Here is a 26,831-nt window from a genome sequence, read left to right on the forward strand (position 1 = left end):
CAAAAACTGTCAACTTTGTGTCTCAAAGAAATTCCAGCAATTATGATAATTACTTCAAACATTTTCCGCTGACCTATTATTTTTATAACCTTCACAGGATTTATTCATTCTCACAAACACTTGCCAAAGTCTAACAATCCTAAAAGGAAACTAAGCCGTGTACCGTAAAATTTAAAATAATTTTGCAACACGGGATCAAACTATTTCAAAAACAATCCAACTTTTAAATATCACATATAAAGGAAAACAGTACCCATATTTCTTACTCCAGCCTCAAATTGAATTAAAATAGGAATTTATTTTTCCCAAGAGTAGGCAGTTCACCCATGTGTGAACATTTAGTTTTTCTCAGTTACCTGCTGGTAGGGGTCGCCTTACTCAGACAGGAATGTGGGAAGGCAAATTTTCAGAAATAGTCAACAGATACAGCGAGGCAGCCAGAGGGTAACAGAAGAAACTGTGTTATGTGTGCGTATGCAACATAGGAGGCACTCTGATGGGTCAGATTTATTTGCTCTATTACGTTCTGAAAGGTTATTCCTAGAGAACCACAACACACCTTTGGCAGCCTAACTTGTGTAGTGCAGTTGGTTGTTTAGTAGAATGAAAACACCTTTTATGAATTAGTCAAGCTTAGAATAGATATAACTTAAGCATATTCCGTTATTGTTTGCATTTCCTAAAACACTTTGGATACTTTTATGACAGGCCACTGCTAAGTGCAGGGGAATGTTCCTCTCTAACACCAGAGTTGAATAAAATCAAATATAATCCAAATACTAACAGTTGTCACAGGCTTTCAATCCTACTGTGTTACCCTTCCACATACAGAGCTCTTCCCTTCAAAACAGGGCACACAATTTCTGCACGTTCAACTGCTGCAAACTCTGAATTAACCCACATCTCAGCTCTTTAACAGTTTCAACTGAAAAACATAAAGCTACAGCACCACCTAAAGGCAAAATCCGGAATCAAATGGTCAGTTAGATCTGCCTGTAGTCCCCAGTAAAGTGGGAGGAATCTCCTGTATTCATAGCGCTCTACATTCTTTCAACACAGCTGCTAATTATCAACACTTGGAGAACATTTTGTGAAATTAACTAAAAAAAGAGTGTATAGAATAGACCATGTGCTTATTTTGAGATGCAAAACTATACCTAATTTTTTTGATATATCTCATTTTGATTGAAGTCATGTAATGCCACAAAGTGACTGAACACAAATTATGGTCACACACAAGCAATACTTACTTCAGTCAACCATGAGGTGTTACACTACACAGAGAAGCAATTGCTGGAGACAGAGAAGTGAATAGTCCAAGAATGGGAGACTACTGGTCACTATTGTTGTGTCAAGAAAGATTTTATTTAATTAATTACAAGTAATCCTACTATTATGCTGATGATTCTAAATCTGCACGTTTGTTTAGTTTTTGTGTATTATATTCAGAATCACTGTATCTTTCAAACCCTGTTCGGCAACTCAGCAATATATTCAATGTAACTAACAAAATTAGGAGTATATGCAGTAGTGAATGGGACTCAAATACATTTAATAAACTCTAGCAGAGAATTATTTTTACCTTGACTTGCTCATTGGAAGTCACAGCACAGAAAACAATCTCCGTAAATCCTTGGGAGGGGAACATCCGGAAGCAGATACCACCGATAACACGACCATCTTTTATTAATGCAAGGGTCTTGTGTTTCCTGAGTAGACAAAAATAACAGTCACTTTAATTCATGTACATAAAGTGCCATTACCTTCCTTTTTTCAGAAACTTGATTCACTTCTTTCCGTGATGCTAATGCAATTGTATATGCCTCTGTTAAGTTAGCTGCTTGTATCTACAGAAGAGTTGCTATTTTAACATCATGCTTTGAATTTACCATAAAATTCATCATTCATGCAGCAAGGTCCTGGCCTTGCCAAGTACTCCTAGATACTAGGGTAATGCCCAATAAATGAGAGTTTTATTGCTTTCATTGAATCTATTGCTGACAGTTATGCCATTGCACAGTTCTCAGGATGATTTTACCCTGACTAAATTAGAAATTAATGGAGTTACAGGACAGCAAGTCCTTTCTAAGGGATTCCTGTTTCCTTGCACGCACTCTCTATAGCTAAGCTATCAGTTTCAAATGCAGCTGATGAAGCAAGAAATGATATTTCTTATTTCTAATCACCCACTCCCAGTGGAATCAAGACCAGAATAAATATCCATTTCTATTGCACTTACATTGACTGCCAGGAAAGACATAACGAGGTGCAATCTGAACTCTTGTGTCAAGGATTAAGAATTTTAATGTAATCCTCAAGGTCTGGAAAGATTTACACGGCACCTGTTCTCTAGATTATGCAATACATGGTATCATATAAATTGTATAAACAATACAGTAAATTTACAGAAGATATCTGTATGTGCCAAAAGTGAGCCCCTGCCAAAAAAAGTAGTCTGAAGAGTAGTTATATTTTATGTGCCACCGTTGAAGGATATTTTATACATTTTATAAATTCTTCTTTTTCTTGTACTTATTTTGGTGCTTTTTATTTGTGGAATGACAGCAGCAATGTAGTAGCTTGAGCTTTTAATTTTGTTTACTCATGTTTGAGTTGTTTAAGCAACAAGATGCAGTAAGGATGGCCATTTCAGAAATAAGAACAGTAAAGGCGATAGTAAGTAAGGTAATAGCTAAAAGAAATTTGGGAAGAGAACTGTTGGACTCCAGTATCTCACACTTGACGTAGGTTTGTGTGTACCCACTACTCAGCACAGGTCTCTAGTGTGTGTCCCTGGAGATTCACAGCAGATGCTGGGGTACTCTGAGCTCTCCAGGCGATGTGCTTCTCTTCCTTCGGGTCAGCTGTTTGCCTCAGGCACGTAAAGGCATTTTCTTGCTGTAGCAATATCCATACCTCTTTCTCAAGCACAGACCGCTCTCCAGATATCTATACTGAAGGGTACTTAAACTACCAGCAGTTCCTCTCAGCCTACTAGAAGAGTCTTTCCCAGTAAGAAATATGGGAGAACACCATGACTCAACACCACTACTTCAGAATTTTGCTTTGATGTTTGGTTATGAGGGAACCTGGCTTCTTCAACCAGTAGCCTCTGCTTGAAATCACAGTGCTGCTAAGGCTCCTAAACTCAGACAAGATCCTGGTGCTGCCTCTCTCTCCCAACCGAGCGGCACTTACCCCCACATAGGAGAGGTAAGAGTCTGGACTGGTGCTGGCCCTCATGAGACAATTGCTGTTCCCCTCTGAAGAACCCAGGAGAAGGCCACAAGATCAAGTCTCCTGTGCCTGGAGACCTAAGTCCTGTCCAGCATTCCCCAGCACTGGGCTGTTTGTACTTCAGGGACGGCACAGACCCACCAGCAACAGTGTTTGCTGGCACCAAGAGAGTATTGCAGAGCGAATGCTAGTGAGCCTAAAAGCAGAGGAAATGGTTCCAGAAATGCTTTCATAACTGCTGCAGCTATAATACCAGGCACAAAGACAGAGGCTGATATCACCGGTGGTGGAGAAAGGCTCTTCCACAAACCAGGCTGCATAGTTGGCTGCGATCAGCTCAGTCAGAGCTCCCCAAGGTCTCTGCTGACACACAACAATAAGCCCACAGGCATCCTCCACTGTGAAGTGCTGCAGTCAGTACAGCAACCCCCGAGGCTATCATTGGGCATGGATCGCTCAGAGGCAGAAATTTTGGGAGAACATACTGGTCGAAAGGAAGCAGACTCTGCAGGAAACCAATGGTGGAAAAGTGGGCACCTCTGAGGAGAATCTCCCTTCGTGCTTGAGCAGCTGAGGCACAATTCAGTCAGGACACCAGGGTAGGTGGAGGACCACATGCAACCTGTGGATGCTGCTACAGCCAATGTGTCTCTTTTCAAGTGCCTGTGGTGTAGAGTGGCACCCAAAGCAAGACAGGAAACTTGCACTGATAAAGAGAAAAGCAACGTGCTTGGGTGAGGAGTGATTTCTCCCATGCTGACTTAAATGCTGCTGTTCATAAATTCCACAGGTTCTTCTCACTGAAAAACTTCAGTCTCTGCTGCCATTTGGTTCATGATCTCCACAGAGGGTGGAGCAGCCTGCAAGTTAGTATGGGCCTGGAAACCACTAATAAGCACCATAATTACCTTCTGATTTTCAGTTCTAACATTTGAAAGTACAAGATAGGTAGAAGCCTTCCCTGCAGGCCCACGTCCCTGTACTGGGTTTGCATGGCAAGGTTTTGGTAGCGGGGGGGCTACAGGGGTGGCTTCTGTGAGAAGCTGCTAGAAGCTTCCCCCCATGTCTGACAGAGCCAATGCCAGCCGGCTCCAAGAGGGACCCACCGCTGGCCAAGGCCAAGCCCATCAGCGACGGTGGTAGCACCTCTGTGATAACATATTTAAGAAGGGGAAAAAGTTGCTGCACAACAGCAACTGCAGCCAGAGAGAGGAGTGAGAATGTGTGAGAGAAACAACTCTGCAGACACCAAGGTCAGTGAAGAAGGAGGGGGAGGAGGTGCTCCAGGCGCCAGAGCAGAGATTCCCCTGCAGCCCGTGGTGAAGACCATGGTGAAGCAGGCTGTCCCCCTGCAGCCCATGCAGGTTAACGGTGGAGCAGATATCCACCTGCAGCACATGGAGGACCCCACGCTGGACCAGGTGGATGCCCGAAGGAGGCTGTGACCCCGTTGGAAGCCCAGACTGGAGCAGGTTTGCTGGCATGACTTGTGAGCCTGCAGGGGACCCACGCTAGAGCAGTCTGTTCCTGAAGGACTGCACCCCATGGAAGGCACCCACACTGGAGCAGTTTGTGAAGAACTGCAGCCCGTGAGCAGGACTCATGTTGGAGAAGTTCGTGGAGGACTGTCTCCCATGGGAGGGACCCCACTCTGGAGCAGGGGAAGAGTGTGAGGAATCCTCCCCCTGAGGAGGAAGGAGCGGCAGAGACACTGTGTGATGAACTGACCACAACCCTCATTCCCCATCCCCCTGCACCGCTCGGGGGAAGGAGGTAATGAAAATTGGGAGTGAAGTTGAGCCCAGGAAGAATAGAGGGGTGGGGGGAAGGTGTTTTAAGATGTAGTTTTCATTTCTCATTACCCTACTTTGATTTGCTTGGTAATAAATTAAACTAATCTCCCCAAGTCGAGTCTGTTTTGCCCATGATGGTAATTGGTGAGTGATCTCTCCCTGCCCTTATCTCGACCCACGAGCCTTTCATCATATTTTCTTTCCCCCGTCCAGCTGAGGAGGGGGAGTGACAGAGCGGCTTTGGTGGGCACCTGGCATCCAGCCTGGGTCAACCCACCACAGTCCCACAACAAGAAGCCACTTGTCATTAATACAGCCTCCAAGATAGTATTTGGGTACAATCCAACCAGATTGGCCAGAAGTTATGGGGGCTTGAAAAGATGGGAAAAGGGTAGCACGACAGAGCTGCCCTCCACGCCACCTCAGCTGGCCCCTTCCTACACTGCTGCCAGCAACCAGCACCAGGCTTTCTCCATCTCACCCGCCAAACCCCTCCCCAGCGGTACTCACGGATCAAAGACCAAGCGCGTGATGTACTCCTTCGGCATTCGAGGCAGCTGATGGGAGAACACGTTCTGCAAACCAACCAGCCACATCATGATCTTCTTGTTGGGCTTCTGGTTCAGGGAATTGCCGACCACATGGAATTCGATCACCCCCCTGCGCTCCTCCAGCCTCGCTGCCTCGTCCCGGGCCGAGTGTGCCGAGAGAAAGTTGGTCTGTACCGCACAAAAGAGGAACAAAATCACATTTTGGAGATTTCACATCCTCTAACGGAACAGCCTTAACGAACAAACAAATGAAACCCCCTGTTTTTTCCAAGCCATCTTTTTACAAAAATAGAGCTGCCAATGATTACCTTTTTTTAGCAGAAATGACACCATCAAATAAGCTGGATAGAAGTCTACACTACAGTGTACAAAGGCTTATTCAAACTTCTTTTGGTAAAGATTAGGTAACAACAGCGATGGTTATGACTCAACAAGTTCCAGAATCTCCCGAGGGACAGCACTCATCCAGTTGAAGCCTATGCCACTAAGTCTTCATATTTTCTTTAGTCTAGCCAGCTTGGACAAAAGTAGTGGATTTGCCTACGCATACTGCAAATCACATATTTTAATGGCGGTGCACGCAAAGTCGTATTTTTTCGTTTTAGTAGTGCTTTCCACTATACATGCCACTATCATAAGAGCCTAAAAAGAACATTTTGATTCCTATTGATTTTGCTGTTACATATCTAGAAATTGCATCCATATATTTGAATGGAGATGAAATTAATACAAACAATTTATTGAACTTTTTTTTTTCCAAGATCATTTTACAATGCCAAAACATCTCTGCATGCACATACTGTTTACTTTTTAGAGCAAAGTTTGGCTGCTGGGTTTCTAGTCAGTGCCAGCCCCAACAGCCAGACTGGCACAGCATTTGTAATATGCAGAGCCATCAGTCACAGTACATAGTTTGAGTAAGAAATGTAGGTGGTTCCAAATCTTCAGCAGTCTCTAGCTAAACCTTGGCAAACAAGAGCTGCTGGCAAAACATAGCCTGGCGAAGGGAACAGAAGGAGGAAAAGCCAGCCAAAAAAAAAAAAAAAGTGTGCAATTCTGTACATGGCACAATTCTGCAATTCTGTTTGTTTTTCTCTTCCAGCAGAGAAAAAGAGCAACTGTGGAAGACAGAGCAAATAACTGTTTAGATCAGCCCTTCTGCACAAAACAAAGGTTTTAACTTTGGATCTTTAATTCTGCTGCAATATTTGAACCCCATTTACCTTATCAGCTCCGTCTATGATTAACAATAAAAAGCATACTCTGGAACTGTTCTGCAACAAAAGTACCTTGCAAAATAACCTGGGATCTACTTTTGTACTATCACTAGTTTCCAAGTCTCTTTGCAAACAGTACACAATGCATTAAAAAAATTGTAGAACTATTCTTCATGTTAATGATGCATTTCATCAATACCTTTTGCTCACCTAATCATAGTCTTTGAAAGTCTCTATTTCTCTTACTGACAGCATGGTAAGTTTTGTGGACTCTTAGCTTATCATACTCTATCCATGTGGAACATTTATTGAAAACAGACCATTTGCAAACAGACCAGGTCTATATATTTCTCACCTCTGGCCCGAGCATTGCTGCAGGATCTGTAATTGTTGACATTACTTCATTGATTAACTCAATAGGAATATCTCCCACAACCCTTGGTCTTTTTGAATCCTCCAGAGAATAGGGTTCATTATTTTTCCTCTTCTCCCCTATAAAACAAAACCAGGACAAATTAGAACAACCAAACTGTCGCAGACTAGCACTGTGAAGTCTAGCACTTCTGTTGTATTCTTTAATTTGTATGCCAAGTTTGGGGATTTTTTTTTTTAATCCCTACAGAAAGGGAGAAAGAGAAAGAAATGCAATCCGAACAATACTTATCACAATTTTGTCTTTGCACTGGGATATTAGCATGAAGCAGGATGATTATACCTCTCCTTCTCCTATACCTCTGTAAATTCACAGTGAAATTATTTGCTTTCCTTTTTGCTTCAGCATCCTCTGCAGTGAACCTCTGTGCTGCTGTCTTGGAAGGTCAGTGCTCAGTGCTCAATACGCAAATTATAGTGCATACTTTTGGATGACATGAAATCCCATTTTGGGATTCACTGGAATTAAGTATCCATTATAGATTTCTTCACCCTTTTTGTAAACCAAGCAGCACGTACAGTCTGATACGTCATATATATTTGACTTAGAAAATCCATATGAAGTTTCCAAATCAAAATATACCATGTTAATTATTAACTGCCCTGCTAACTGCAGACCAACATGTAATATAGCAAAAGCAACTAGTTAAACAAATTCATGAAAGAAAAGTCCACCAAGGACTAGTGGGTACAATAACACTGATAAAGCCAGCTGCTGGCTCAGGATTTATCCAAGCAGCAAACTGCCAAATACTAGGAAAGCATACAAACAGGAATATCACTCCATGGTTACCTTGTTCCTGTATTCTTTCCCTAAAGATCTGCTACTGGTCATTGTCAGAGCCAGGATACAGAATTTTGCCTTTGTAATCAGTGAGATAAGTTGGTTTTGTTTTGTTTGGGTTTTTTTTTTCCCCCTAAGGAAAATCCACAATAGCTTTAAGATCTTCTTTCTGAAACAACCAGGCAGTTAGGGCCCACTATGCCCACTATTTTACATATATTGTACAGATTGTTTTTCCACAGCTGTAGCACTCTAAATATGAGGATCAAACTGTTCATTCCTCTTTTCTGACTTTCAAGCAGTACAATTGTTTTCTTAACAATAGAATTTTATTGTTAACCTCCCTTCATTGTAGAAACAGTTTATTCCTATTCTTTATTTCTTACTTTTTAAACAGTTATTCATATGTGAATGGACCTTCCTTCTTATTTCCCAAGGGATTAATTTCTTGTTTTAAACAAGGATTTTTTGAAGCAATTTGTCAAAAGCTTTATGGAAATCCAGGTATAGAAAATCCTTTCCAAATGCTCACCACTTCCTTCACAGATACATACAATTTGTGAGTTCTAGAAAAGGCACACTGAATTTCCACACATCACATTACTCACACATTTATTCATTTCATTCTTAATCAGTTTATTATTGTTTCTTCTAATTGTCTGAAATAGGAGACTTACAATTGACAGTTTCCTGAATTCTCTTAGAACCCCTTTAAAAAACAGTTTTGCATCTGTGGTTTCAATTCTGTAGTGCTGAGGGCAATTCTAATGACAGCTCAGCTGCACAACTTAATAATTAGTTTGTCAATTCCATATTTCTTTTCACACTCTCAAAAAAAAGATAATTCTTCTAGTGACTACTTACTACTCATTTTGCTGATCTGTAATAAAAAAAAAAAAAACCATATATCTTCTACTCATTCCCACTTTTAAGACCATTTCCCAACTTGCCCCACAAAGAAAGCTGCAGTTAGGAGCTGCCTTAAGTTCCTCTGTAGTGAACACCGAGGCTAAGAATTCATTTAGCTTTTTCTACTTCCTTGAGGAGTTACTTTACATAAGCTCGTGATCATCTCTCTGACCTACAAACTCTCTTGACAGGCTCATTAATCCTGAGGTGTTTGAAAAAGGATTTATTAGGACGATTTATGCATTCAACTTTTTTTCCCCAAAACTTTTTTTTTTTAACTTGACCTCATACAGGTTTTAAATTTTACCTGGTTGGTGTGTTTGTACTTTTCTGTATTACTCAAATGTATGCAATTTCAGTACCTTGAAAGATTAAAAAAAGAAAAAAAAAAAAAAAAAGCAATGGCCCCTTCTACTCTGTCTTTATTTAAATGAAACCTTTTTTCATGGCTCATAATACCTGTACTCCCAATAAAGTGTTTTTCAACAACCTCTGACACCAGCAAACCTTTCCCCATTTTAACTGAATTTAAACAAACCGATTTTTTTTTTCCAAATACAGTTGCCATTTCTGCTAGTTAAACATTACCATAGTGGAGAAAAAGTATGTGTGTGCATGTCTTTTAGCAAAAACACCTCAAGGTCGCTATTGCAGAGTGAAGGCAATGGTCACCATATACTGCAACTACTGATAACATCGACAGAAGCCCAAAAGCAGGTCTCCCTCTTCGTTACCTAGGTTTGGGTCAAGGGCAGAAGAAACTTTGCAAGCAGGACTCATATTCCCACTGTTGGGCTGCTCCAGAGACGAAGGACTTGCGCTGTATGAAACAGATCTTGCAACAGGAGGAGGATTGATAACTGGAATGGCATAAAAGACAAACACAAAAAAATCAGGACATGGAACCCATTACGGTGCTCACTGAAGGACTGTCACAATGAGGGACTCAATTTCACACCCACCACCTGCCAAGTAACAGCTAACATTGTGCAACAGAACAATGCCGACAGTTTCTAAACTTCTACCTAACGAGGGACGGTGTTACTGCTGGATGACAGAGTTAGCTTTACTTCACTGCAAGTATCAGGCTTTATTGTTCTGCAGTGCTGAGCACGAGCTAAGAAAACAAAATTCCTTCACATACCTGCCAAGCCTGCTGGAGTTCAGCCTCACGAAAAGGCTTTTTGTAGGGGTCTATTGAAAAGCAAAATCTCATCATTCAGCTTCAGCTGTCCACTTTAACAGCGTTCAAAGACAAAACAAACTCAATAAAGGGAGAAGTTGTTGCACCAGTTAAGAGGATTAAACTATTACTTTAAAAAGCCACAGACTAACATCTCTCTCTCTAATTTTTTTTTTTTTTAAAACAACACTCATCCCAAATCATCCAGTTTTCATTTGTGTCAGGACTTTTGGCAGGCAGGTAGGGGGTTGAGGTGACTGCTCGTAGTCTGGACACCTGCAGTCTTTCTCTTTACGTGCCTTTATCCTGGTATCATCAACAGCAACAGCTCTTTTGTGCCATATTCATGTCGAGAATCCAGTGCTTAATAAGTGCACATTAAAGTGAAGCGCTGCAGAAATCACAGAATCATAGAATAGTTTGGGTTGGAAGGGACCTCTAAAGGTCATCTAGTCCAACCCCCCAGTGTACATGATAGAATGAACTCAGAGAGCAATGTGATTTTAGAGTTGCAATGAACTTGTGCCTAAGGCATAATTCACCAGTTCATGGTGCAGACCAGGAATTTCTCACAAAAAGAGCCTGTATCTGTCACAGTGGAATTTCCCTACTACTCTAGGAAATTCACTATCGGATAAAGTGCTGACATGATGGTTTTGTCAGCTGATAATCAACAATTGTTTCAAAATACTGAATTGTTACAAAATATCGAATATATGCCTCCAGTCTTCGCTTCCTAAAATACTGAAAATTGAAGTCAAACCCTGAGCTGCATAAATAGATTTTAAATACTTTTGAGCAGAAAGGAAGAGGAGAAGGGGAAAGAGAAAGAAAACCATCATTAATGTCTCCCTGCAATTTTAGGGATGACTTATACCTCAGTACCCTAACTGAGGAAAAGTGAATAAAGCTGCAGAATAGCCAATGAGGCACATGAATAACAAAGCAAGGAAAAGCTATACAAAACCAAGAAAATCAAAGGCATGTGTGCAAAGGCAATGGGACATCTGAAGTGGAAGGTCCCTACTTCCCTACTGCAAGGTCCCTACATCCCTGCTGCTAGGGAGTCGGAGGACTGGCCTGAGTCCTCATGCGAGGGGACCACTGTCCAGCAGGTGACCCACCGCGGCCATTGGGTAACACTGACCATTCTCACTTGCCCACATTGAGCGCACTTGTGCCGCTTGAATACTCAGGCAATTTGCCTCAGCACCCAGCCTTCTCCATGGGCACCTTCAATTAGCTGGATTTCATCGTCAAAATGGGACCTTTATATGAGGAAGCACCAGAGAGTCAGACACCTGTGCTTACTCGAGGCAGACTGATTTCAGTATAGCCTGCTATTTATAAAGCTGCATATCTAAGTCTCGTTCCTTAGAATTCATCACTTGTACAGGTTTATCTTTATATTCAGGTGCTCCCTAACCCATCACTAAATGCAAATTACCTGTCTGGATTCCCAGCTGGCCAGTTCGGGAACTAGACACCATGAAATCCTGATCCCAAATGGGAGAATTCTGGCTGTACACTTCTTCTTCCAGCATCGACAGAAACCTAGGCACAAAACCAGGTGAAATATTAACTTAATAGGATCATTCAAAACAGATTCTTTTTCAGAATAAGCATTTGCAACTTTTTTTAATTTAAAAACATTTAATGATTCAGTAAGAAAATGCTGTTGGCCAATTCCTTTTAAAAAAAAAAAACAAAAAACAACACACACACAAAATCAGAAGCCAGAGTAGACATTAAGTATCTTAATTCAGTAGAGTGCTTTCACCTATGAAAATTTATCTTTGATAAATTGATAAACAGTTTATGCTTTTCAAAGTGGTAAAAGACGTTATTACTAACAGTAGGAGCAACAAATCCTGGCTCTACCCAGCTTTGGAAAGCTCATGTTGCTTTTCATTCCCCTGAGCACTAACCCACTCTAGCCCCAGACAGCAGCTCGCACAGCATCAGTGCCACTAGCTCTCCTGCAGGTTCAGTTCCTTTGTTGTTAGGAGGGACAGACTTTTAAAATATGGGCTAGAGAGCCAAGCCACCCTCAGAAAATACGGATATTTTTCAAGTGATGCACTATTTTAACAGGAAGCATACAATGAATGATCCTATCACCACCTCCACCCTTAACCGCCAGTAAAATGTTTGAAATTAAGGACTGTCAAAGTTGAGCATGTTTCGAGACAAGTCATTCTCCCACATACGCCAATACGTGATTATTGTTGTTTAATTGTGAGAGATTGGCATCAATATTCCAGTACTGGAACAGGAAGTCAATATGAAATTCATGAGTTTAGGACTCACTGATGCACCTTTATATTAACTACTCTCCTCTTTGTCAAATGAACACAACTCTTCTGGGGGTGGGATGACTAATTTGTTCCCTATTACAATGTTGAATTAAACTGAAATTCTTAGGTGTATACCAACTCCAGTACAACACTCCCTTTTTTACTGCTCCATCACTAAAGCAGAAGCGAGCATGTTTTTGGAGATCTGGACCTATGTTGCTTCCAAGGACTACAGAAAAAGAAAGTAAGCGACCAACAATACCTGCTAATAGGCAATAAGCACAATCCCCCAGCAAGATGAATAATCCTTTTTATAAAGTAAAGCCCTAGGACAAAGCAAAACAAGCGGTTGTGTACATAAAATACACTAGTTCAAGCTATGGCAGAAAAGAAAGCTGCGGTATCTACTTGTTACTGAATAAAAGGAGAAATGATTTTAAGCTGCAGGTAATTTTTCCATTTCCACGCCAAAGTTGCATACTACTGGTTAGCCTTGAATGCAGGCACATTGCGACCCCTTACTTTGGAAAATGGGTGAGGATTAGTGTTCGTTTCTCTTGAGGAAGTTTGTCTTTTTCTTGCCTGGCCTGCTCCAGCAATTGCCGTCTCATTACAGTAAAAACGGAGCGAAGCAATGTCCTACCGAAAACCTGGGTGGTTTCATACCGAGGTAGGCTGTCACAGAACTGAGGGACATTGCAATAACAAAGCCACCTGTAAAGGGGAAAAAAGCCAGATAACTATCACCATCTAACATATGAATTAATGCAATAAAACCACTATCCACATCATTTATAATGCAGCTGAGAGCTGTATGACCGTATAAATCAGTTCCACATCAAGTCTGGACAGAGTTAAGCAGCATTTATATTGCCCAGCTTTTTTAAAGAAATGACAGCCAAGTACTTTTAAGTCTCCATATATTCTTTTTCTCTGCAGTCTAGTTTCCATAAAGTGCTCTTGTTCCAGACAGTAATCATAGATCACATAAAACTCGTGTTGATGTCAGGGATTCTCTCCACAGCTCATTCGTTCAGCCTCCCACGTCTCCTCACTGCGACTCCAAAGACCCTTAGCCTGGCCCGTTTTCCCCTCTTTAAACTTCTGCATTTCCCCACATAGACACAAAAGGGGCGACACTTCTATCTCCACCCCAATCCGACTGGACTCCCACCCTGCTCTCCCACCAGCTGGCTTCTTCCCATTACACCCTGACTCAATACTCTTTCATTTACCAGTAACTCCCTCTGTAATGTGTTTTGCACTAAGAAGTACATATGAAAATATAGCATGTCGTGTTACTCTTCTTGGAAAAGGGGTCATGGTACTGAAGAGGTAGATCAGGAGTACACTGACTATGTAGGTCATGATATCTGTTAATTTTATAAACAAGATTTCAGTATCTGCGTGTAAATGAACAGTCGATGGTATCTGTAGCTTTAACAGAATCAGACCACAACCATTATGAAAGCTCCAACAATTAAAAAAAAAGAAAAAAGTTAAGAATTGGATGCAAACAGGCTGCGCTGGATCCTGCACTGGTTTTCTCATCCAGACCCAAAGTACAGCCTGTCTCAAAACGCTCTCCCAAACTCTCGTGTCTCAATCTTTGCAAACACAGGAGTTGCAAAAGAGTTGTCAGATGCAGATGTTCACAGACCTCTACTCCCTGTTCTTGGCTGATAAAAGCACATCTCTCAAAACAAAAGGATGTGTGTGAAACTCTGATATAGTTTCACTCAAATCATCAGGTTTTCAAATGAAGTTGGTGACCGCAAGAATTCACGAGGTGCACCCATGGCAGACAGCGGCTTCCTCAGCACCCCGAGCAGTGCCTCAAACGCCGCGGAGGGGAGAAGCTCACACTGACAGGTTAGATCAGACAGAAAGAGTCAGCGCTTTGGGTCGGCGGAGCCTTAGGGACTGCAGGCCGCAAGGTTTGAGAAACAGCAAGTGACAAAATGATTAACAATAAAAGTTGACTCCAACCAACCCCGGCTATCTGACATCTTTATCGCAAACAAACGGAGGGCAAAGACACACCAAACATGGTCTGAGGAGCCCCGTGGATTATCAGTAACTGTCCTTTACGCCAGGTAGCTATTTGAGGTGACAGGTCATCTGAAGAGCATGCCGGGCGGGCATAGACACAGCACAGTCTGCAGTATCACCAGCCACAGTCTCAACTCACACCAGGATTTGCTGTTCTCTTCCACGGAGCTGTTTTTCAGAGGAAAGGCCGCCAGAAGAGTGGCCAGAAGGCAGTGCTCATCCTCAGCCAGGAAAAATGTCCCTGGCCGCTCCTGGGAACAGGTGTGCTGACAGAGACGTTGGCTAACCGCTGCCTGCGCTCACAGACGGCACGTTAGCTGCTGCCTGCACCGGCAGGAACCTTGACTGCTGGCGCTGTGCTAACTGAAAAAGGTGTGGCACTACTGTTATGGGAAAAGCAAAATTAAGAGAGACCCAGCTTTTTATCCTAGCTCTTCTGCCCCCAGTGACTAAGTTATTCCTCTAAATTCTGACAACCTATTTAAAGGTCATAACAAGAGCTATCATTTTAAGGAACCTAATAGTGTCTCCTCACCATTTAGTATTCAAGCACTTACAAAATTATTTTTATTTTTCAAATCTTCCATGATTTGATTTCAAACTGTGATGCTCTGCAATGCTTAATGTTACTTTCTTTTTTTTTTTTTTAAGTTGAATAACAACTTGCCTGAATTTTTAGTATGGATCTTACACGAGGCTCATATCTTAAGACTGAGAGCAACTTTGCAAACACAGGACGTGCCAAATCATTGTTAGGTACAGATGTTCGCGAGCTCTACTCCCTGTTCTCGGCTGATAAAGCGCACGTCTCAAAACACAAGCATGCGTGTAAAACTGATACAGTCTCACTAAAATCGTCAGGTTTTCATATAAGCTCCATGACTGCAAAAATTCACAAGGTGCTCCTATGGCGTACAGGTACTGGTGTATTCCTGAAGTGTGTACGTGCCATATTTGTAAGCAAGACTTGTAACAATCAAAGGCAGCGTTACCTTGTGTAATTCACTTTATACCCCGCAATATCATCATTGGGTGATCTTAGTCGTCGCTGCGAAGGTGTCTCCAGGTGCCAGTAGTTAATGCGGTTCAGAAACATTTTAGCCAGTTCCACTATCGTTTGCCTTTCCTTCGAGGGTAAGTGGCTAAATTTGTACTGCACAAAATTATTCACACCCTTAAAACAGAAGAAAATTATGTTTAATTATTTAGCCATAATTTTTGTAGAAGTGTCCTTGAACATTCCTCACTTTATGTTTATTAACCCTGAACTTGCATTACATGGGAAAGAAAACAAATACCGGAGACCATGAACTCCTTGCTCAGCTACTCGTGCAGCTGCCACAAGCTGGTTCCCCTGTACACAGCAGCAGGTACATCCAGATGTTTTTATTCTATCTACCTCCAGCAGCTGACTTACAGGGAGAGAAGGAAAATTCTTTATTTTCCCTTGCTTCGCAAAGTAAAATACTTTGTCAGGGAACAGAGAAAGATCCAGTAGGCTTTCTTCTACATGCTCACATATGCACAATTTTGCTGATAACCATGCTGCATTATTTATTTCCTCTGTAAATCAAGTATCACCTATAAACTTCTCCAGCTACTTTTCAATATTAGACTAGGGCTTGTGGACTTCTAGTTAACTTTGTGTCTACACATCATATTATTTCTTCAGGAAGTGCCAGTATTTCACAAGTATGTCCCGTCATTGCACTTTGTATACTGTCCACTTTAAAAAAAACTACTGAAGATAGTTAAAATGTGTGACTAAAAGTGCTGCTCTATATATATATAAAATAAATCAATTATAATACTGCTGCTTAGCAAATAATTTTGTGTGATTTGAGTTGCTGAACTGCTAAAACAGAGTTGAAAATATCGGTCTATTTTAAGGGAAATTTTTTTCAAAATAAACTGTAAGAAGAATTACCCTTTCATCTCTACGCTTTACTTTATTAAGCAAATTGAACAGTATGAAGAATGTGACAAAAAATTATATTCTACAAAACCTTTTTAACAGTGTATTTTAAGGTCTAGGAGTGTATGGAGATTACATACACTTATTCTTTGTTTATACTCAAACTAAAGGAGAACTTAAGGTGAAGACTTCCCCGAAATTCAGCAATAAAATGCTTTGATTTCCCTAAATTATAAGAAGTGAGAGTTGCAAGGAAATAATTACTACACATAACAGTCTTCACATTTAAAATATCCTGTTTAACAATAGAGCATCCATTCATCCACTGATGGGAAAACATCGAGCTCCTGTTTCAGCGAGGTATGTGAGCCTCTGTATAGTCTCACTGGAGCTAATGGGCCCACTTGTGTGCCAAAAGTGCATTCTCAGGAGCTTAACCAAAATCTGAATTTGTCATATGTTCTTTATCCACTGAGAGTTACAAAAGCCTCAGTTATTCTTCGGTTTCGGCTTTGTTTTTTGTTGTGTACCCTTTGAAAGAGAAGGCTATGATCTCACTGAATTGGACTGTAACGTTTTCATCGATTTGCAGAAGACGTGTCATTTTAATATTGGATTTCAAAACTTCAACAGCATTTTTCATCACTTGAAACAAAGAAAGATTAGAACTGCCACACATAAAAGTAGTATTTTAAGTTCCTTCTCTAAAACCACGAAAAAGTCAGTTTCATTAAAGCATAAGATGAATGATGAGAGAAGTCAAATAATGTAACTATTGTACCAACACTAAAGGAGAAGCAGCAGCAGAAGTCTTCTACAGTCCCCTGCTTTGTCCTAAGTAATATACAGAAACAGCTGCAAACTGCCTAAAATGCCATGTTTTCAAAACCAGTGCCTACCTTCACAAAAAAAAAAAAGAAAAAAGCAAAACCTAAAACAAACAAACAAACCCCAAAAACCTCCACCAAATCAAAAAATCCCACACCAACCAAACCCACATGTTGACTGTTTACCTGTTCAATGCTAGGTTTCTCAAATGGGGGACTTTCCAAAGATCCTTCTACTACAGGTTTTCCCATCTGTAAAATGCACTTCCTCAAAAGCTGTTAAAAATATATAAATTTTTTACAATTAGCATATTTGCATACATAGGGTCAATGGAAGTCACAGGCGCACAACACACTGCCAGCAGTGTTGAAAAATCTCCTGGCTATATATCTGCTTGTTTAGTCATCTAAATTTATAGCTACTAAACTTCACTGTGAATTCACCTTCTTTGAAATGCATATAAGAGAATTCTCTGAGCAAATGTAGGCAGCTAAGTTAGCATTTATGTCAACTGACTTTTCCCGATGTGTAAGCGAAGACGGCAAGGCTTGCAGGTTGCAGAGTTTATGGATGGGACTCAGGGTCAGAATCACCTGGGTGACTTTTTGAGTAAGATACAGCACATTGCAAGTGCCACAACATCTAGCACATAGTTAGCCGCTAGAGCATCACACTAGAGAAAAAAAGTCTCACCAGATAAAGTCAATACATGCATGAGGGGCAGTGAAATTGGCTTACGTGTGAGAGAGTGAAAAACCTGAGAAGATACTACACAAGTTCAGCTTACTTTGAACAGGTAGAAATAAACTTGCTTGGTGTCCGCATCTTCTTCTTTGTGGACACAGGTGAACAGATACTCCACATCCAATACAATCCCCAGGAGCCTATTCATTTCTTCTTCAGACACATTCTCCAGGTGAGAAACATGAGTAGCTAAATGAAATAAAAAACCAAACTTGTAAAAAGCCTACTGAGAGAACCGATAGCACAAGTATTCCCCAGGATATCTCAAACTAAGCCCTAATGGTAAAGGCACTGATCCTGTAATAACCTATTTAAACAGAACGTCTTATCAGAGGTGACTGAAATATATGTCACATCGGAGCAATTCGTAAAGGTGTTCCAGGGGTCGTAATTCCCACAGCAGAGGAACGATGGCTGGTTGGAATCACAGTATCTGTTAACACTTAAAACAGACCACACAAGTCCTGTTGCAATATATATGTTTATATAAGTTGCAATATATAAATAACTACATATATTTTTGTCCAAGAGCTATGCTTTTCAGACAAAGTTTCTTGACTAAAGAAAATAAATCCATAATTCCCATAAATTAGGTAATCCAGTTGTTGATACAAGTAGCACCTTATTCCATGAAGATTTAAAAAAAAAAAAAAAAGCTCCATAAATAGGCTTTTTGTTTTAAACCGGACATTACTGGCTAAGTGTCATACTTTCATATCATGTAAATTCAAACTATGCTTTGTGCACGCTATATTAACAAAGCTTCTGCAGATTGTACATGCTCATTTCTTCGGAAGTTTACAAAAAAGCATCTTTCAACATATCATAATTTCCAAGTGACAAACTCCCTTTTATCATCTCCAAAGGTAAGTACAGTTCCACATTTGTAATTTTCAAAAGCTTGAGGTTTATACATGTGAAGCGGGACACTCATTTCAAGCTGGTTTGAACAACTGGCCCCAGGAAGAGAGAAGGCAATTTAAAACAAAAAGTCAGTTCCCAGAAAGAAGATATTTGCATTACAAAAAGCAATGACCTTTGCTGACTCCAGGCCAACGTACATGGTATGCATATCGTTTCCTCTGAAAGGAGAAGAAAATATCCTCTACAAGAAAAGGAGAAGTATTTAAAAGGTTGGGCATATTAGGGTTTACATATTTTAATAACTTGTATCAATATTTATTTCTTAGATAATTATTGTATTATCTTAGATATGCCAATGTGATTAGGACTGGTAAGAAATTTTCAGCATAAATCTGATTCCTTAAGGGGAGAGGAACTGGGGAGAAACAACACTTGACCTGAAAACATTCATGTTTATTGGCCACTGAGCAAAGATGGTTTGTTTTGGAAAGTTTGGTATGACACCTGCCAAAATGTTTAAATTCAATAAATTTGTGCAGCTTCAAGTAAAAAGGACACCATGGCTCAGAACGTTAAAAAGACGCCAGCAATCGTTTCCACTTAAATGAACATTTATAATATAGTGTCTTAAGTTCTGAGCACACGCTCAGAACTGAAAAGGGAATGGTCATCATGGGCTTTCTTTAAGGACAAATATTCAGCAACCTGGGTAGAATAAAACTATTTAATTTCTGTCCTTGAGCCAGATATGAAGGTTTAATATTCCCAGTTGTCTGTTCTGATCTTGTAGAAGTAATACATTCCCCTCCTAGATGAGCATTGCATTAGAAATCGATAACATACTAAAGAAACCTTGCATTCAACTAACAAATGAATAAAACATCAGCATAAGAAGCCATTTCCACACAGTTTCCATAACAATACTGAAAGTTACCTCGACTACTTAGTGGCCATATTTAAACATTTTATTAAACTAGAGAATTATTACCCATACGGTGAATCTAAAAGTAATATAAGCATATTACCAGCATGTATTTACTACCGGTTACCATTTACGATAGAGTCACCAACGTTTGTACATCAGTCCAACAAACGATCTTTCTTCGGCTGTTCACAGCCCATTCACAAATTCTTGCAGCCATTAGTAAATGTTTTATTAAAATCAAAGCTTTTTGATTTGATTTGATGGCATCAAATACTGAGTTACTCTTGACTATAGAGTTACACAGTCCCACCCATCTGCATTGCCCAACTGGTACATCCTTCCGCAGCTGCTGTTATGGTTGCAAAATAATAAATTTAAAAAAAAATGAATCACAAGTATAGCTTGCTACTGCATACAGAAGAAGCAAGCAAGCAGAAAGAGCAAGGCCAATGCAATGATATGAGGACCCAAAAAAAAGCAAGCTAATTATTTTAGTTGTGCAACTTCAATAAGCAAGTACTTGAGCGTATGAATTAGGAGCGGTTAGAAAACAGACTCATAAGGAATGTGGCCACAGTCTATCTCAAAATCAGTGTGTACATAAAAACACTAGTAATGTATACAGGACAGGCAAACCAAGCAATAACCAAATACGCTATGTGAAGGTGCATAGCAGGAACCGAAGACAGTGCTGGGAGAAAAAAAGAGAGCCCGAGTGTGTACACAGTGTACTAACGCATTAATTAACGAGTTTTAAAAGTGCACTAGACTCAAGACCGAAAATGTTTACCAACAGGAAAACACACCCTGTAACACAGGAGAAACCAGTTAAATATAAAAGAGGAAAGAGCCTCTGACTACGTAACACCTGGTCTTGAGGCTGGTGGAGAGTGAATTCTCCCGGCATACAATTCAGTCACCACTTCCCAGTGTTATGGTAGTGACCCACTATATCACCCAAATAAAATAAATATTCATTAAAAGCCCAGTACAGAGCCAAGCTGTGGGGCTGAGCCACAAATAGAAGAATACAAGTTGTAGGTAAGTAGACAGAAATAAGCTCGATAAGGTAATACGTACCACCAAACAGATTTATGCACCAAAAACTGCACTGGCTTGAAGATTGAACCATAGCCCCAAAAAGAGATTTCTCAAGCAAGACTAATGCCTAGGATTACCTTTAGAAGAAAGTAATAAATAAAAAAAAAGGCAAAAAACTCAAACATCCTACATTTTACATCAGGTATGGCTTTAACCAGTACAGGAATTTCTACATTGTTATTTCAACGGCTCTCAGAGGAAGAGAAAATGCAGCGCAGATGATAATCTGAAGCCTGCCCATCTTGTGGTCAGTCTGGTTTTAAAGGCATTCAGCAGGAACACACTAATTTAGAGGAGATGAATAGGAAAATTATCTTGGAAAACAGTGCTGAGAGACATATTTTTGCCGGTAGTATGAGGAAGCAGACAGCAACTCATTTCAGTTATTTCAAATGAAACATCATCCTCATTAGCTGCAGCCGGCAGAATAAGAAACTTTACCTTTTCTAAAACAGCAATAAATAAAAATACAGTTTGTTCCATAAGGTACATTTCACTAGTACTGGTTTTCCCTGGTTCCCTAGCTAATGAGCAATCTAAGATTTTTTAATAGACCAAAAACAGTCTCAGCCTTTGAAGAGCTGAGTTTTTCTACAAAATACGTAGTCATCCACAAATTCTGCTGAAGAACAGGGAACTGACAGACACAATACCTCATAAGAATTAAAAAAAAAGAAAGAAAAACCTCTTCCTTCAAAGGCTAGGAATGAAAGGGACGGGTAACACAAGCTACCCTAACTGCAAAACCAAAAGCAGCACAGAGAAGCTGCGTGATGAAAGGTTGAAACTAACTTGGCTAAAGCAACCGAACTTTCTGTGATACTATGCATTTGTTAATCTTCTCCTGCAAGCAAACCCAGAGATAAAAAAAAGTATTCCACACAAAATCCAATATTATTTTCAAAAGTAAAAAAAAAAAAAAAAAAATCCATTGTGAAGGTTTTAGATTTCCTTTTTCTTATTTCACTGTCCTAAGTTTCGGACATCAACAAAAATTAAATAGCAACCACTTCTTTTCAATTAGTTCTGAATTTTATTTTAGCTCAATTTTTGTTCAATATTTGCTAATGTATACAGAAAAAGTCATCAGCTTTTATTTTGGATAAGCACAAATTCTTAAAAAAAATAATACAGTGATTCACCACTCTTTTTCAGGCTATGTGGGTAACAAATCAATCTGGAAGAAAAAAAAAAACAACCCCAAAGCCCCACAACAGTATTTAAAAGTGGATTTTAAGCAGTTGCTTCAAAGATACGCAAGCTGTCTGCACAGCAACTTAGACAATGCTAAGATGTACAACCCCAGTACTATTTTCTGTGACACGGAAAAGGCACAGTTCTTTTTGTAGGCAAGAGTACCTGCTTTAGCAATGTTCAAGAATATTTTATAGTTTATTCTGTAGTAAGAAAACATAATACAGCCTACAGGAGAGAGTCACTCACGTTGTAACTAAGGCAGCTGACAGATAAAACACTGTGAGGCTAATGCATATGTTACACAAAGTATTAGAATTGTTATGGGTAGCTTACAAGTGCTTTTGCATTTTAACAATTTAAGATGTCTGGGTTGTTAGAAGCTGGACCTTAGTCCAATTTATTCAAAACTCATTTTAGGATATTTCCGACATATTTTAATCTAAGTTGATCGACATTTATGTCCAGTCGTAACCCCCATTTCTAGGTCTTGGCATGGCATGTTGACTCTCGCCTTGCAAGAGTGGAGACTTCTGGGTATAAGCACGTGGATTGCAGGAGAAAGGCAAAAGCTTACCCAGCGCGTGGCTGCAGCTGCGGCAGGGTTCAGCGAGGCTGACAACCGCGTGCTGCAGCTCTGCCCGGGGGGGCGTGGGCGGCGGGTTGGGGTTCTTCCAGCCATTGCATTTACAGGATTCCTCAGCCTGAAATCAAAGCAAAGGGGTATCAATCAACAGCGTAAAAAACCAGGAACTTGCTGAAACGGCGTTATTTCAAAAGCAATAAAAAGTAACATTATTAATTTCAAAGTTGTTTTTGTTTTGTTTCGATGTTTGGGGGGGGGGGGGGATTTTGAGGGTGTTTTGCTGTTGTTGTTGCTTTGTTTTTGGGTTTTTATCTGTACCACACAGCTAGACTTTATTTTGTAGAAATAATCAGAAACAGAATAGCAGCCCAAACAGAGAGATTAACAAGGTTCCGGTAAGCAAACTGTGCTCGGAAAAATACATATGCAAACTCTGGCTAATTCCTTTACAGAAAGCCTTCACTCTAGCTCCTATATGAAAGAAGTATTCAGACATTTACTGGTATATCGACAAGTACAGATCCTGCCACCGAGACAGTTTTAATGATTTAAACACAAACAGGTTATCTAACAGGCAACATGTTTATCACTGCCTTATCAGCTATACCGGCAACAAGGAATCAAGCAACTAAAACCAAGCCCATGACAACCCAAGCAGGGTTAACCAAGTACTGAAATAAGCAAACAATAACTGCACTATTGGAGAATGCTGTCTCAAGCAAGGCTTGGCCACAAAAGCAACGGATGCCAAAGACAGTGACGCTACCAGTGAAACCTGCTGCTTACCCTGGAAAGTTTATTTACGCTCAGGGACTGCAAAACACCACCGACAGACTGCAGCTAAAAGGGGTGACCATGAAGGGGAGAGGTTGTGAATAGGGTAATCGTGTTTCAAATCATTCAGAAGTTCAAAGTCCTGATTCTAGTTACCCAAAGAGCAGCTTTATAGGAGGGGATTTCCTTCTGCATATCCAAAAGATCTTAGTTATTTTGATGGTAAAGTTCTTCTAACAGCATTCATATCCCCATGCGGAGATCTAATCAGAAGAAAAGTGTGCTTTTCTACTGTTCAGAGATATCTGTGCACTGGCCTGTAACAAGATGCTCATGAATTTGCAGTGCCAAGACCTCACTGAGGAAAGTGTGCCAACTGCTGCATAATATTGATGACTGAAACAACCTTCGTAGGAAAAATTGTGATGTTAATATATCCAGCACTAATGTGTCATTTTTCAAAACTCGTTCTGAATATATTTAATGCAATCTATTTCAGGAACCTATTTCATTTTCCTTTTGTTTCCAAATCTCACCTTACCTAAGGAAGAAGCACCCAGGAGAAGCAGAAAGGATCACAGCTTGACAGCTCCTAAGACTGACAGCTTTGTAGATTGATGGTAAATTGTTATTCCAAACTAATTTCAGTATTCAGCAACCTGAGCACCAAGAAAACTGCTGCCTGCAGTTTGCTGAGCACCACATGATGTTTTTACCATTTCTAATGCTTAAGTCTTTATCCGGCTGGGCTCCTGGCCCCAGGTGCCATGGCCTCTGCCTGCACCCAGGGTGGTCTGGCAGGTTCGAAGGGGTGTGAGTGGTGTTTTCAGCAGCTGGAGCCACCAGGATGACTCAGAAATCCACCTGCAAGTGCCCAGCAAAACCACTTCCACATACTTCCCTTGGAAGGGGGAGAACCTGCATCACCTGAACCCCCTGGCTCTCCAAATTCACTGCATGGGTGCAGGCTGCCTGCCACGCCATGTATTTATTATGTGGCATCAGGGAGGTTTCAGTATGAAATGTGGGGAAGATTAAAACTTTTTTTTTTTTTTTTTTTTAAGTCTCACAAAATGCAATCTGGATGGATTTATGGTGAATTTTATGTTATTTTTCTATCATGTTTTCTATGAGTAATATGATTGGCAGAGAAGCGAAGAAGGCCCGGTGTTATTTTACAGCAGAAACCGTCTCTTACAGTTTCACAGGCACTGAGCCAGTTTTACTTTTGTTTGTTATCCAGACCTACAGGACCTCTCTAAAGTCTAATGACTAGAAAGAGAGATCAGTGATTGAGTGACACCTGCGAACCAAGGATTGCCCTGGTGTGGGGCTCTGGACACCTGTGAGATAATGTGAAACCACACTTTCAATTAGAATCTCCAGCTAAACAAAACCAATGCCAAATAAGCTATCCACATTTGCTCTGTGGGAGAGGCAACATCGCCATGGAAGTTTTTGCAGTTAAGACAAGGATAGAGAAACCGTCACAGAAAAAACTGTCAGAAAATGAGATTACTGCCAAAGAAAATTCGAGAGACAATCGTAAAGAAGTTCTCAAACAAAAATTGGTTGGATATTATTTTAGGGAAGTAAGATTTGATCCTTCCCATGCAGCTGTCCGGACGAGAATGTTCAACCCTGTAAATTACTGACATAATATCATGCTGCTCATTAATTGCCTTAAATCATACCACAATGAAACATGTCCAAAAAAACCCCCTCAAACGAGGCACAAGCTTTTTGAGAATTTTTTCTCCAAGTGGAAGCAGTATTTCACAGAAGCTCACCACACAATGTTTACTATCAAGCCTAAAAACTATAAACAGTGAGTAACTACACAAACTTTAGTGCCACACAATAATTAACAGCAAAGATGCAAACAAACAGATGTACAAATCGTGATAACAGCTCAGTTAAACTGCCAAAAATAAATATCAACCCACCCACAGAAGAATAAAAACAGTGTGTTCAACGGCAGATTTTTTTCTGCCCTCGGTATATTTCCTCGCCAGATCTTTTTGAAGCAGATGTTAATTTGTATTGTTCAAATTATTCCAGAGACCTTTCTCAAACAACTACTAGGGTTGGTTTTTTCGTTAATCTCTCTATAAAACACCAGAATCAGCATAAATGTTCTGTTAACCAAGGGGAAACACAACCTGAAAAGTTCCTCTTTAAAACTAAGCTCTCATTGTAGATGTTGACAGTGCAAGTATTTTGCAGTGAATACGCAATGTGCATTCCTCAATGGCTTAAATTGCTGAGTTGTTTTAAGTCTTCCACAGCGTTTTGTTCATTCAATCCTTTCTTTGACTATCTTCAGCTTTTTCCTTTCTTTCTTCCTTTTTTAAAAATGTCACTCATCTGCTTTTCATTAGAAAATAAAGTATGACTTCACCTCCGCAAAAACTTAAGATCAAAACAGTTTTGAGTGGAGGAAGGAAAAGAAGCATTTGAACTAGTACATCCAGTCCTTGGAGCCTTGTTTTCTGGGACATCTGCAGAGCTTTGATAAAGCCACTGGAGAAAGCTGGGGACTTCTGCCTTACTGAAGGCAGAAGTAATGACTGTTGTCTTTGCAGGCCCAGGGATCACGAACACTGCATCTTCATTGGCGGTTTTTAGTAAAATCGGATGAGTGCAGTATAACAAAGCGCAACAATTACACACTGTTGCCTGCCCCCCCAGTAAAAAACAGTGCAGAAATTATGTACATTTTGCACTCTACAATATAATTTCAATAATTTTTTGACCCCTTCCATTTTCGGTGGAGCATTACAGTGTGGGAAATCAAACTGTCCGGTAGCTCTGGGCAGTGGAAACTGCAACTCTGGACAAACTAAAGTTACTGTTTCCTTTAAAATACTGAATATACTGATAGCAGGTCAAAAATGGACAATGAAAAAATACAGCACATTTTAACACACGTTGTTAGCATTTTTATTTAAAAAGGAAGCACCCGAAAGTTACAACATTGCACATCTCAGCCCCTTTTAAGCGGGTTTCAGGTATCTAAATAATAATGAATAAATGAAGAATGTTACAGTAACTTATGGACTAAAACATTCCTCCCCTTTTCGGGTAATGAAATGAGCGTAAGAACTGCAAACTTCAAACTAACTTAATTACAAAGTAAAAGACCCCAAAAGTCTTAAAACTGGGTTTCAAAACAGCTGTTTTGCTGGGCTCTTTCCAGCTCAAAATCATACAGGTTGCCCTGCCTGGTAACTGAGACGCAAAGCAGACTCAACAGATTACGTATACACAACATTACAGATCTTCCTATTTCCAGCAAGTATAATTACTCTAGAAAAAACATTCTTCCTCCCAACACAAAAGCCGTGTAAAATACCCTGTAAGTTTTCTCCTGCAAGCAATAACCTCAAATTGATGCTTTTAACAAAGAACATCACACAAACCATAACAAATACGTTGATGAATT

General features: G+C 40.2%; 1 protein-coding gene across 1 annotated transcript in view; it reads right to left on the reverse strand.

The window, feature by feature from the left end:
* The window catches only part of KAT2B (lysine acetyltransferase 2B), a 44,311-nt gene that overhangs the window by 12,888 nt on the left and 4,592 nt on the right, over nt 1–26,831 (reverse strand). Inside the window, exons 2-11 of the mRNA XM_076331205.1 lie at nt 22,604–22,730; nt 17,986–18,131; nt 17,384–17,473; nt 15,448–15,629; nt 12,926–13,117; nt 11,554–11,660; nt 9,658–9,783; nt 7,154–7,290; nt 5,541–5,749; nt 1,583–1,709 (exon numbers count right to left, since the gene is read on the reverse strand). Of these exons, the coding sequence (XP_076187320.1) occupies nt 1,583–1,709; nt 5,541–5,749; nt 7,154–7,290; nt 9,658–9,783; nt 11,554–11,660; nt 12,926–13,117; nt 15,448–15,629; nt 17,384–17,473; nt 17,986–18,131; nt 22,604–22,730 (1,443 nt within the window). The remainder of the gene's footprint in view (nt 1–1,582; nt 1,710–5,540; nt 5,750–7,153; nt 7,291–9,657; nt 9,784–11,553; nt 11,661–12,925; nt 13,118–15,447; nt 15,630–17,383; nt 17,474–17,985; nt 18,132–22,603; nt 22,731–26,831) is intronic.

This window comes from Aptenodytes patagonicus, chromosome 2, assembly GCF_965638725.1.
Source record: "Aptenodytes patagonicus chromosome 2, bAptPat1.pri.cur, whole genome shotgun sequence".
NCBI lineage: Eukaryota > Metazoa > Chordata > Aves > Sphenisciformes > Spheniscidae > Aptenodytes > Aptenodytes patagonicus.